This window comes from Triturus cristatus, chromosome 5_1, assembly GCF_964204655.1.
Source record: "Triturus cristatus chromosome 5_1, aTriCri1.1, whole genome shotgun sequence".
NCBI lineage: Eukaryota > Metazoa > Chordata > Amphibia > Caudata > Salamandridae > Triturus > Triturus cristatus.
In genome coordinates this window covers 860,936,372-860,950,211 of record NC_140587.1, presented here as the reverse complement: position 1 = coordinate 860,950,211, position 13,840 = coordinate 860,936,372, and the positions used below count along the sequence as shown (strand labels likewise).

The window sequence follows — 13,840 nt, the reverse complement described above, 5'->3', positions numbered from 1 at the left end:
GTGTAAACAGTCAGCTCCAGAAAATAGAAAATGAAATATTCCCTAATGTGCAACCACAAGAAAAGTGTCATATCTGCAGCAAAACAGAACAAAGTCTTGGAGTGCCTAAATGATGCACCCTTCAGCTACTAATATACCACAGTAGAAAAGAAAATATTCAGCTGTACAGTTAATATACAGCAGTATCCACAACAAAAAAAAGGCCAATATCAATGCAAGTAAGTAGAAGCCATTCCACAAGTAATTTAATTCAGCATCAGATACCCTCTTCAATCAGCAATGGGTGGCATAAAGGGTGTGGTATTGGTCCACCACAGACAGGGATCTTGTCCTCCTATTAAGACTCCAAACACATTCTCTCCATATTGGAACCTTCAGCAGCACCGAAACATTGCCCTGCAATGAGCTGGGTGGGAGAATAGATGATGCCAACTCTCCAATGATTCTAGATATAGAAGCCACAACACTCCTTTTTCCCCAGTCAGGGGGCAAGCAGTCGACATGATTATTACCTGTGGGCAGGCCTTAGAGCAGTACCCTCCTAGATGGGGAGGGATGCATTCTAAGGAGTAGCTTCAGGAGAGTGGAGGAACAGCTGATTCTGTTTCCATCCAACATAGCTTTTCCTTAAACCACTGCACAGGTTGTTCATGTGGAGAGGGGTTCTCCACGAACAAGTAGAGACTCCGGTAGAGCACAAGGCAGTGGAACAAACCTTCCGTATATTTATGTTTTGAATTTAAAACACATTTCAAACTAGAAGATTTTTTCTGTTTTGAAGTCATTTGTAGAAACAACAAATGGTCAGACACCATAATAAATTTGGGTATCTTCAACCATTATTCCTTTTTCTTTTTAACCAAATGCATGTAAGTGTAGTCCCTCCAACAGCAAAGTTAAAGCTGGTTGTTGTATACGATTAATTATCAATGCATATTGAAGGCAGATAGAAAGCGATTCTGTGTTCAGAATTCATCTTTTATTTTAATAAACATATTTATGACAGTATCAGTGTATATATAAGAAAAGCACATTTTTGTATGCCGCACTATGCAACTGTATTATCTTGACCACTTTTTACTTTTATTTCATTTTTGCATGCATATATTTTGTCACACCAAGTACTGTTATTGTATCAAATCAAATCAGAGATTTTTTATGGGTTTTATAATCATCAAAGTTACAAAACATTCATGTGATACATATAACAGAGTTCTCTTCATTCAATATCCTTCATTCATAAATATAATATAATACAATATATCAGATCATTAAAATGAAGTCATAAAATGTAATCCCAGTAGACCTCATGCAATGCAATTTCATTGCAGTTGTTTCTGTGGGAATATCAAGATAATCCTTCAAAATGACAACCTTATCTCTGCAATGCCTAAATTATTAATTAGAATTAACCACAGGTTCCAAGATATATAAAACTCATGATATAGTATAAAGTGCAATGTTTGAAAAAGTGCTTTTAAAAAGAATTGGCCAATAAATATGAGCAATATAAACACAATTATGTACATAATGCATAAATACTAAAAATGACTTCCACAGGACAACTCATACACTAAAATGCAAACATTTACAATGATTTCAGAAACATCTCCTGCTTTATCTAAATATTGAACAAGAACAGACTCACAGAAACAACAACCGGGCCAGGTGTGTCAGTCATCAATATTCGTTTGGCCTCTCTAAAGTGTAGTACCTCCATGCCCAAACAGATCAGGCGCAACCATTTTATGTGCACACCATGTTATTCAGGACATACAAACATATTATCGTCAAGAGTCTCAGAATTCATGTTACAAGTGGGACGTGAATCAAACGAAGCACTTTTATTCCAATTTTTGCTGAACGATCGAAGGGGCAAACAGCCTGTTCTAAATCTAATAAACAAGCTCTTGGCCAACGGTGATGATATATTGTCCATAAAGCTTTCAAAAACCAGACTAGATTTTAATGCCAAGAGCAGCTCTGTAAGGTGGCCCAGAGGGCCCCAGGATATTATTTCTTGCTCACTAGACACCAGTAGGTCGGTTTTAAGACCTGCTTCTCTGCCTTACATAGTAATTCAGACATTTCCCACATTTTGATCAAACCTATTTTTTTTCACCATAATATCTCCAAGTCATGAACCATTTTCCTTACTTCACTCAAGGAGTCTCTATATTCAGCTAATTCCGGAGAAGTCTAGATACGGATCCAGAATAGTAGTGGTTTTAAGGGCACCAAATCAGATACTCTTTTCATCCCTGAGTCAAAATAAAGTGGGACCAAGGGGGTTCTTACTGAGAGGAATGATCTGATGAATGTATTCTCCATTACTGCGAGCCTCGTCGTATCATTGTAACCCCAAATTTCTACGCCATATAATGTGGTGCTTTGGGCCTTTGCTCGATAGGTTTCCAAGGTTAGAAAAATGGAACGTGAGTACGTGTTCTTCTGGAAGCGTAGGATGGTCTTAGATCTGCTGTTTCTGTAAATTGTGTGGCTTTATTTTTTTTTACAGCTCTCAGATATTGTTGGCAATATTTTTCAACTGGACAGATTGGAGATCCAAAATACTTTCAAAAACTCAGATATGATCGTGCGTATGCAAAAAGATACATTTTAGGTGATGTATACTTTTAATTTACATACTAAATCCTCCTATACATACAAAAATGCACTTAAGTTTCTGCTGAGTATTTACAGGAGATATAATTACCACATTTGTATAATTTCTGACCTAAATAAACTATTGCTTCTCGACACTGATTTCAAGGTACTATAATTTTTTTTTCTTACCTGAATTTCGATCTGAATTGTTATGGGCTTAACATGCACAGCACCTTTTTCTCATTTCTGTTGCATGAAAGTATAAGTTATGTTAAATTGTTTCGTTTTAGGTCTCAGCCTTAAATTATTTAGAGCTAACAAAAATGTGTCCTTCAAATAGGCAGGTGAACAGTTGCACAAGGTGTTTCCCATATAATACACTTTCATTTGACAAACATTCTTCCATTCTTAATGTACTTACCCTGTTGCCCAGGTCTTCCAAATGAATGATTGTGTTGTTCTTTATTTCATGAAGATGCCCCACAATGTCAACTGGACAACCGTCTCCACTCCTACTGACAACTTTTGAAAAAAACTCATTTTTGTTACAAACTTCCTCATTCAGCTCCTTATTTTCAATTATAAGTTCTTGCAGTTCTTTTTTTGTTGTACTTAATTCCTTAGTTGTGGTTTCGAGTTGTAATCGTAGTTGCCCCACTTCCTCGCGTGCTTTGTTTCTCTCTGCTCGCACTTTGCTCCATTTTTCTCTCCAGTTGGCGGTGCAGTCAGACCACCAACGCATGGTCTTCTCCATCTGTGTAACTCTAGATTTGACTTCTTCTAGCTCACGGGCGTGCAGCATCTCACGTGTGTCCCAGTCACCAATGCCGTCAAGGTGACGACATGGGTGCTGAGTGGAAGATGGTTGGATCACCTGTGCAGAGGGCTTCATTTCATAGAATTCTCCAGACAGCTGACTGCCATCTGCAAACGCATTGTGTAACCCTGACGAAAAAGTAAGGGTTTTTAATTTCTGTGATCCTCCGTGTAATTCTAGTCCATTTTCGAAGTTCACGTTCATTTTATTGAGTATTTTCACACCTGCAAAGGAATAATGCATTGTGACTTGTTTCGTAAAGCACAATTTTTTACCAACTATAAATACATGACAAACAAAGCACACTGACACTGTTGTGATATAAAATTCAAAGAGCACAGGAGTATAAAAAACATGGATATTTTTTCAATCTGTAAATTCACAAAGGTAGAGTACATTTTGGTTTACAACCATCAATCAGAAAAAAAATCTATTATATGTTTAGTTTTTTTTCTGTTTTTAGACACAGATGGAAGTAAAATATTAAACTGTGCTTTACAAGTTATGGGTGCGTTTGAAAGTAACATTTTAGGATAAGAAAAGTATTTCATTCTAACTATCGGTTACAACAACAATGAGAAAAGCAATATGTCACTTTTACATGTTAACACCTGAACTTAAGTCAAGACCCTTTCTTGTGGCAAAAGACTATAAATAACAAAGACGGGGTGAGATTTGGGCCAGCCTTCATCAGTCATTAGCTAGGTGGGCTCAGGATCCTTAACCCACTGGCTGGAGATACGTTTAGCATGTTTAGCCTGTCAGCCCAATTTGTCTCACACACATATGGTGTTCTATTCAGGCTCTGGTGTTTGGAATGGGAGATGCCTTTCGGGTTTCCACGTCTAAGTTTGATGGTGTGTTTTGATACATTTCTAATTGAGATCCCATTTATATACCGTAGTGGATTAAAGTCTGTTGGGCGATTATATTATCACCATGATCTCGTGCAAAAAAGCTTCGCGAAATACTTAGAAATATGTGACTATTCTGTGGGTAACTTCGTCTAGAGTACATTTCTAACAGGGAAGGTTGCCGCCACACGTATACACTCTACCAGAGAGAGGATATAAATCAGGACATTTTATAAAACACTGGCGAATATTTACAAGAGGATTGTGCCACTGGAACTTCATATTTTCGATGTTCGGATGGTGCAATGCCCTGCACCATATTTACAAAGCAGCATTAAGCCACTTTGCATGGCATAACTTCGCTTTGTAAATATGGTACTCTTTCTGGCAGGTATCTGCGTGAAAGGGGCAAGCAATGGGTGTTGCTGTGGGCATTCCACCACTACACCTATTACCTTTTGACGCTGCCCCAGATTTACAAGGATCTGAAAATCTGAGGTCACACCAATAACTAACGCCATGCAATAGCAGGCGTTAGATTGGCGCAATGAGGAGAAATACTTTTATTTCCCCTTGTTTTTGCTCCTTCTTTGGACATAGTGAGAGCAAGTTGCATTAAAGCTACACCTTCCTGCACATAAACAATAATTCCCTGCAATGCAGTATCCCTTACGCAATGGGGCGAGGGTGTCTGTGTTGGCGCTAGGCAGCTATTTTTAGCACAAGGGAAAACACAGGGTTGTGCCGTATTCTTGTGAATACAGCGCATTCCTGCGTTTTGGAAATTACACAGCCCAGCATTGCAAAATGTGCCAGAGCGCTGCTCTATTTTCTTCTATATATAACCCAATGAGTGATAACAGAGAAGATGATAAGTCTGACCGGGTCCATAAAGGTAGTGTTAAAATTGGGCAGCCACTCCAGCCAGTAGATATCGAAGAAGCTTTAAACCTAACAAATTCCTTGTTCATTTCCTTCAGTTTGAAGCTCTAGCAGCTTAAATCCCTGTGTATGTTATACTGTACTCCAGAAATGATAGCAAAATGGAGTACGTTGAAATGGAAGGTATGAAGAGGTGACACAGATGTGGACTACCATCATCTGTTACAATCCATTTGTTTGCTAGCTGCCCACGTCTTAGTGGTTATTGGTTAGATATTACCTAGCTCCTATTTGCATGCCTTCAATGCGATCTGGAGCTAACTACAATGAATATTATGATGGGGACGTTGTTATTGTTACAATTATATATATTGCAGGAGAATCAATCAGCAAAGCAACACTGTCTATGAATGATTGGTGGACACTTTTGCGTCTGGTATATGAACTAGAATCATCTATCTTGGAATGAAAGTGATATAAGGGGCTCAAGTGAGTAAATCAGATTTGGTCACAGATGCTTTAGGACAGAAGTTCTTTACTTGTGGACTGAGGACTCCTGGGGGTCTGCATGCTGACTTAGGAGGGGTTGCAACTGTTTGACAAAATAACTAATATTGAAATGAATACTTGAAATGTATAAAATGCATACAAATAAAGAAGCAAAACTGAAAATTTGAAAACTTTTTCCATTTGATTGTATGCATTTGAGCATTTGTTTGGAGGGGAACTTGTTTTTGTATTTTTGTGCTGTGTTTTTACGTTCAAATAGGACTTGCTTAGGCTGGGAGTTCCCGACTTCCGATAAAGACTCAGTGGGGGTTCCCGGCTTCTAGTAATGATTTAGTGGCAGTCCCCAGAAGTAAATAGTTTAAGAATGAACTGCTGTTCTAGGATATATGTTATAGAATAAACTTTCCTATTCAAGGGTCATTATTTATATTATTTCCTGAAATCGTATAGAGTTATATATCTTCATATATATGTATGTTTTTTTACCCTTTTTAATAGATATCATAATCGATGCATTAAAAAGCATACAATCGCTTTAATGTCCAAAAAAAAAAAAAAAAAATGAAAAAAATCCAACATGATTCCAGGCAATATCACCAATAATTCTATGTGTAAAGTTCACATAAAGGATTTATTAATTTTAGTCTCGGTGGCACTGACTGTGCACTATTAAGGAATATATACTACATCATAAAGTTTCAATGAATGATAAGCCTTTAGTACGTTGTATTAGACCTGGCATCCTTGGCGTGGTTTTTCTCCTAGCATTTTGCCTTCAATCCTTCTATTTTGCTGACTTTGTTTTTAATGGCCTTAGGACTTTGTGCACTTTGCCACTGCTAACTAGTGCTAAAGTGATTGCTCTATCTCCTTAAAACATGGTAGAATTGGCTTATACCCAATTGGCATAATTTATGTGCAAGTCCCTTGTAAATTGGCACTACCTGTGCCTAGGGCATATAAATTAAATGCTAATAATGGGACTGCAGCACTGCTTGTCCACCCACTTAAGTGTCCTTTTAAACATGCCATAAGCCTGCCATTGCAGCCTGTGTGTACAGTTCTGAACTTCCATGTCAACCTGGCAAAGTAAACTTTTTGCCAGTCCTGAGTCTTCCTCTTTAATACATATAAAAGTCACCCCTGGGGTAGGCCCTGGACAGCCTGGAGGGCAGGGCACAGTTGTGTAAACGTTAGGACATGTACTTTTAAGTTTTACACGCCCTGATAGTGAAAAACTCTTAAATTTGTTTCTCAATTCTGCAAATCCTACCTCTTCCATAGGATAAAATTGGACTTTCCTTATTACATGTAATAAGCTGTACCTTTCAAATGGGAACTGGTAACCAGTTCATGCTTGGTGTCTTTGGAAACGTAATGAAAAAACCTCTCTTCTGGTATAGTCGGATTTTAAGTTGCAATTTTGAAAATGCCACTTTTAGAAAGTTTGTATTTCACTGTTTTTGTCATTTAGTGCCTGTAGTATGTCTCTGAGACACATGACTGGGTGTAGCCGACAGTTGGGCTTTGTGTATTCCTTCACAATAAAGAGCTTAGGTGTGCCTGGACGGGTCTTCACTGTCTGGACAGCTACACTTACACTTGAATAGGCTGTGTCCTGCCTCCACAATAAGGGCTGCATATACCCTGTGGTTAGTTTGCAGTTAGACTAAGGAATGAATGAATGAAGAGCAACTTGTATAGCGCAGAATTACTTCAAAGTGTATCCTGGCACTCTGCACACAAAACCATCGCTCCTGAGTGTAGTTCAACCAATTATTCCTCTTTAAAGAGCCACTTTTTCAGATTTTTCCTGAACAAAAAGGTTGTAATAGTTGTGCGTAACTCTAGTGGGAGATTTGTCCATGCTCATGACCCTAAAAAAATAGAATGACCTTCTCCCAGTTCTGGTATGGTGAATCCAAGGAATTGTGGCCAGGAGGGTGTTGGCTGATCGAAGGTTCCATGAAGAGGCGTAGAAACTAATCCTTGCCATGGGATAGCCTGCAACTGTGTGGTGCAGTGCCCTGTGGACCAACACAAGTGTTTTTTAATAAAATTCTCTTCTTTATCAGGAGTCAATGAGGAGCCCGCAAATGCTGGAACACATGTTCTCAGAGCAGGCCTAGAAGGGTGCAGGCTGCTGTATTTTGGACCACCTGTAATCTATTAATAATGTAGTCAGGAAATCCTAAATATATGGCATTGCCATAGTCCAGATTTTATACGTGCCTGTACAACCAGTTTCCTAGCTGCAAATAAAAGGAAATGTAAAAATGTCCTTAGAATATGTAGCGATCCAAAACAAGTAGCCCCCACCATTTAACCTGAGGATGGAAAGAGAAACTGTCATCGAATTTGACACCAACATTCTTTACTGAACTTCTCTGGTGCCCAAGAGGGGGAGGAAGGAAACCTGTGCCTTTCAAAGAAAAACCTCAAGTAGTTTCTCCCACTTCAAAGCAAGACCTGGGTATAAATATAGTAGGTATACATATTGGACCCGAGACACCAACTTTTTAATACACGTCTTGACCTGCAGAGACTCTACCAGGAAAAAAGGACTGCTGTGCTGCTGACAAGGCTGCCCCTCTTCTGAGCTGCTGCCCTGAAGGTCTGCTGCCTGCGGTCCTCTTGCCTGGGTGAGGACTGGATGTGCATCTGTTGAGCCCAGGACCCCAGAGCGACTTCAAGGGCTAGTTGGCTGGCCTCCTAACTAGAGCTTCAGGGACATAAGGCTCCAACCACCTTGAAATAGCACCTAAACTCTTCCATCTGCATGTGCTACCCTGCCAAGTGGTGCCAACCCAGTCATGGACTCTTGGAAATGGGTCTTAAGGTTCTCTGTCAGCCCATCTGTGGATCCAGCAGAACCGATGCAACTCCTCTGCTGTGTGGCGCAACCCTGGGCAATACTGATGCATCGTCTCTGCTGCATTGACTCTCCGGCGCAAGGACTCCGCATCGACCCTACAGCCCACATCATACCCACCACTGTGTGAAGCTTCCCCTGATGCAGGCCCTAACATCACAAATCTCATGTCAATGACAGCCTCGATGACTATGCAGGTTCTTGTATCGCAGCCTTGCAGCCTCGCAGCTCTTCTGAACCAACGCATTACCCTGACTGTGCAACACATTGTCAATACCAGACTTCGCAACACAAGCCCTCATTGACTAGATCCTCGGCGATGATGCAGGACATCACATTGCAGCTTTGAAGATCACCGGAACCAACGCATTATTTCGATCTGGTACAACCGTATATCCACAGTTGTTGCTTTGTGCTTTTTGCAGTTAGTTTCACTGAAACCTTTAAACTTGCATAACTCTGGTTCTACCAATTTGATGTTTATTATTTTGGTCTCGTTTTCTTCATTCATTCCAATATTCTAAATTGGTGTGAGATTTTTCTTGTGCTGTGTTTTCACATTATTACTGCTTGAAGTGCTGCATAAATACTTTACACATGCCCTCTAAGTTAAGTACAACTTCACTGTGCCAGGCTACACAGGGTTGAGCACTGGTTAATGTGGGGTTTGCTTGTGTCGCACTCTGACAAGGATTGTTGTTGCTGCTTGAGTAGGGTTTCACCCCCACAACCAGTAACCCAATTTGTTACATGTAGGATTAATATTTCAACATATGAGGCTATGTGAATAATGGGTATCAGTTCATGGTATTGTAAGCAGATTTATTAGATTGATTTAAAAGTGAACTGTGAACTCAACAAGACACAATTCACCTTCAGGTGGAGACAGGTTTCAAATTACTTTCAGTTTCTTACTGTGTGTGTGTTCATCAAGTGTTTCTACAAATCTGCAACTGTGAAGGGACTCAATAAGCACAGGTTTTATCCTTTCAAATCTCCCTTTCTAAATTACACCCCGTAAGGTCCTTCTCTGAATTCACAACAATGTGAATGACAGTAATAAGAAGACTGTACTAGTTATCGCTGTGCAACCCACCTTAATTGCCTTGGCCATCCAAACACAACTCTTATACATTATCTTGTAGCTCAGTGGTTCTTAACCTTACGGCTTCTGGGGACCTCCCACTAAACCATTACTGGAAACTGGGAACCCTCCCTAACCAATGTCTACGATTTGAAACTCAAAATAATAGATAAAATACAGAAGCAAGTGTAGATCGAACAAATTTACTCCTTATTAAAACGAATATTTAATTCACTGGCAAAAAATACAAAAATCAAAATTGCATTGTGACTGTTGGAACTTTTCAAAATGTGGTTTTATATTTTAAAAGACAAAGCAATATAGTAAACTCTAGCATATCACTTTGTCTTTTTTGCTGCTAACGCATGCCTAATTTTTGTCCGCGCATACCAGGGCTTCAATTGATGCCCGCAATCATTCATACTATAAGCTGTTTGCTGTACATGCGCTGCTCCCAAAAATCAAGCTAAAGATAACAATCTATTTTAGCCTTCAATTTCAATATCCTTCAAATTTTTAGAGAGTTAAAAATATTAATTCTGCTTTCTATGTTTATATACTTTATTAATCATTTAATATTATTTAAGTTTTTCAAACAACCACAAACCTCCTGAGTAAGCATTGCGGACCCTTGGTGGTCCGCGGACCACAAGCATCTTTAGCTGTTCCGGCAGTCATTAGTATCAGACATCCACAGGGGCAGACAGGACACTTTGAGAACATGTAGAAAGTGTGCACCATTCTACAAAAGAAAAGTAGTTGGTCTTGCAGACAAAAATGACAATGTGCATATCTGTGACACCAAAAATCAAGGTATCTGAGCAACTTCACATTTCTCAGTGATAGATTCTTTCTAATGTTTAAATATGCAATCATTCGATCTTTAACTTGTCCTATTTGTACGTCTGCTGATAGCCGCAAGCATGGGTAGATCTAAACGTTAATGCTTTAATGAGCTAAAACATGCAAACGTAATTTTGGCATGCCTGTGCTGGAGTGCATTAGCATGTTCATGCCTGCCCTACTGGCTTTGCCAATTTATTTTTTTTCTAATTTTCTTCTAACAGGAGATCAAACAATTAAGCTGCTATGCACTGCAGGGGCCAGTGGGATACCTACCCCTAGGTACACATCATAGTAGAATGTGTAGCAATTAATGTTATTTCGTTTCTGATATACAGAAATCGTAGAGAAGCGGAAAAAAGATTATAGCAGCTGATCCGTGAGCACTTTTTTCACCTCCCAAGAATCCTGTAATTTCAAATGGAGGATTTGAAGTAAAATCCTTGCTGGAATACTGAACTTCAGTCAAGGAACTTTCAAAGGCCTTGAGCATCCCCTAAGGGATTTTCAGTCTTGGCATGTTCACTTTATCCATTTTCATTATTGCACTTTCTGAAGCATATACATATATTACATTTGCTCATACAAATAACTTATGTTTGTATACTATTTCCAAAGTTAAAAAGAAATGTATAACGTGTATGCATTCAACATCCCACTATACACTAACCAAAAAAACATTCTATTGTTTAAAATTAAAAAAATCTGGCCAATTTCGGTCCAGACACACAGCCCACATTTAAGAACTTTTTAAATAGGGCATTAATTGTAATCTGCAACAGCACCGAACATCTTACAAGTGCAAATTTCCACCATGTCCAACATGCACAATACTGCCTCAGATGTTTAAATTCATGTGAACACGAGTGGAATATTTAAAAAACAAATCTTAGTAGATACTTCTTGTATTCTTTGCTTCTAATGGTTATAAAAACTTTTTATTCAAAATGAGGCATGATTATACTAATGTCTGTTTACTGGTGTCAGGAAAAAGTTAAGTTAATCAGAAGCAGGCATTTATCTCTCCCCTACTGAAGACGGTAGGGCTCATGAATACTGACTCCGGAGTATTGCTTGACCATAATATCAAGGTCAAAATAGCTTAAGTAAAATCATTCTGAGAGTTTAAATCTTGAGGGTAAATATATATATATTTTCACAATAATAGTAATGCTTAAAAATATTGGAGCTTATTTGCAAGCCTCTTGTGATACCAGTACATCGGTTTTTCCCATATTAAAAGTGACGCACGCAGCGCAAGGGGCTTGTAAATAAGCCCCATTGTTTATTAAAATACTGTGGTATATTATACAAATGTATTGTCCATTATATTTTTATTTTTTTCTTTAAAGGAATAGAGAAATACAAAATCGTTTTTTAATATTTTATTTTTTTCATCTATGACTTGCTTTTCAAATTGTGGGGTTTATTGGTGCATTGGGTGGGTAGTATGTTTAAATATATATTGATTAGTATTACAGTCTTTTTATAAATTTAGGCTAAATATTTGAATTTAGTTTATTTTCTTCGTATGTTTAATTCTTCTTTCATTTTATTATACATTTCTCAATGTTTTTATAGAGCTGTGGAATTCATTGGGGGTTTGGGCGGCCAGTGTTTTTTAAAATAAATTTTAAAGTTTTAAAAAGCATTATTTTTAAATAGATATCTGAGTTACAAAATAATATTTAAGTTAATAAATTAGAATACATTTAAACACATTTGTTAAAATAAATTGAGGTTCATTATATTATTTTAAATATAAAAATTAAATTGCATGGCTGTATTATTATTAGGGTAATTAAAGATTAGAATTAATGTGAGTTTTTTCTGTCATATTTTATATAATATATTTCTATTTATTAATAAATAAATTACATATTTTAAATTGTTTTACGTATGTATAAATGTATTCAAGTTATTTTAAAAAAATTGTCATTACGGTTTTGAATCCTTCATTTTACTGCAAATATTTATTTTTTCTCAGTTTAAAAAAAACATTTTATATATACACAAGAATAATAGTTTTTAATAAAGCTAAAAATGTTAAAGTAGTAATTTTAAATGTATTTTTAAATGTTGCTTTTGTAGTCATTATAGTATATAGTGTATAAAGATTAAATGCCTACAATTGTTTTTCAAATGTTTATCATTTCTTAGCAATTTTAAAATTAATGTTTAAAACAATTGTGTTCAGCATTATAATATTAATTTTGGACTTCCCAAATATTTGTAATTTCTCAAATGTTTGTTGTAGACAGCATTTTTTTGTTCCCAAAGACACATATACTTACCCATTGTTGAGTGTTGGTAGGACAGCAGTTAGAATAGAAATCTGCCCCATCCCAGTTATAAACACTTTTCAAAATATATGTGGGACTTGAGAACACCCCAAACAAAATAAAGACACTATCTCTAATAATTTTGTGGAACTGCCGTTGGAATAATCAATCTAACTACCTCAATCATATGCATTTTCCCTTTCACTAATGTTAGCTACACTGGTGCAAGAACTGAAATTCTGTCCAATCCTCTTCTTCTCCCCAAAATTATGTATACCATCCCCACATTTAGTCGTACAGGACTAAGAGCCGTAAATGTTACTCCCTATTTATATGCACTTTCTCAATGTTCATTTAAGTGGAGGTACGATAGCAGATCTGCATCCCCCAAAATACGTGTAAGACATTGTTGAGTCACTATCTGCAATGCACTGGTGCCATGTGATATGTGTAAATGAATACATAGACCCTGAGTGATTTGTTTAGTAGAAGTGCTTGAAATGATGAAAAACTGGATTTTCTACATAGTTCCCTTGAAAATATTTCTTGTTCTTTGTTTATGGATTTGAAGAATATTGTTTTTTATGTTTTAACATATGATGTTTTAGGCATAATAATGTGTAAATCTGTATGTTATGCGATATCAATATATTAAATAATAAACATTTTTTTTTCTAAAGCCCGTGTGACTTATGGTTTGGAATTGGTGGTATCTTTTAAAGAGAAGTTGTGAGAGTGGATGAGTGGTGTGAACTTTAGGAGGGTACATTTTATATAAAGTAGTGTCACCTGGGGAAAGCTTTGTCTAGCTGAAACTGGAACAGTACATCTGGCTTCCACAATATGCACAGTTTCTCAAATACTTGTTGGACAGATGTTAGAATACGAAATCTAACAGTACCCTCCCCTCCCCAAAAATATACGCACTCTTCCGAATGCTTTTTGGACAGGATAAAGGCTTTAAGACTTCAAGTTATGTACATTAGGAGGCCGATTACGATGCGGCCGATAATGGCTTGAGACCTGAGGTCAGAGCATTCAGGGCTGCATCATGTTTCCTTTCCAAGCGCCTCATTATGATGGAGGTGG

At 37.4% G+C, this 13,840-nt stretch overlaps 1 protein-coding gene across 3 annotated transcripts in view; it reads right to left on the bottom strand.

The window, feature by feature from the left end:
- CCDC102B (coiled-coil domain containing 102B) overlaps window positions 1-13,840 on the bottom strand; it is a 408,868-nt gene that overhangs the window by 139,471 nt on the left and 255,557 nt on the right. For all 3 annotated transcript variants that reach the window (XM_085604165.1, XM_085604166.1, XM_085604167.1), the window contains one exon: window positions 3,029-3,648. In XM_085604165.1, the coding sequence (XP_085460291.1) occupies window positions 3,029-3,628 (600 nt within the window). In that variant the 5' untranslated portion in view covers window positions 3,629-3,648. The remainder of the gene's footprint in view (window positions 1-3,028; window positions 3,649-13,840) is intronic.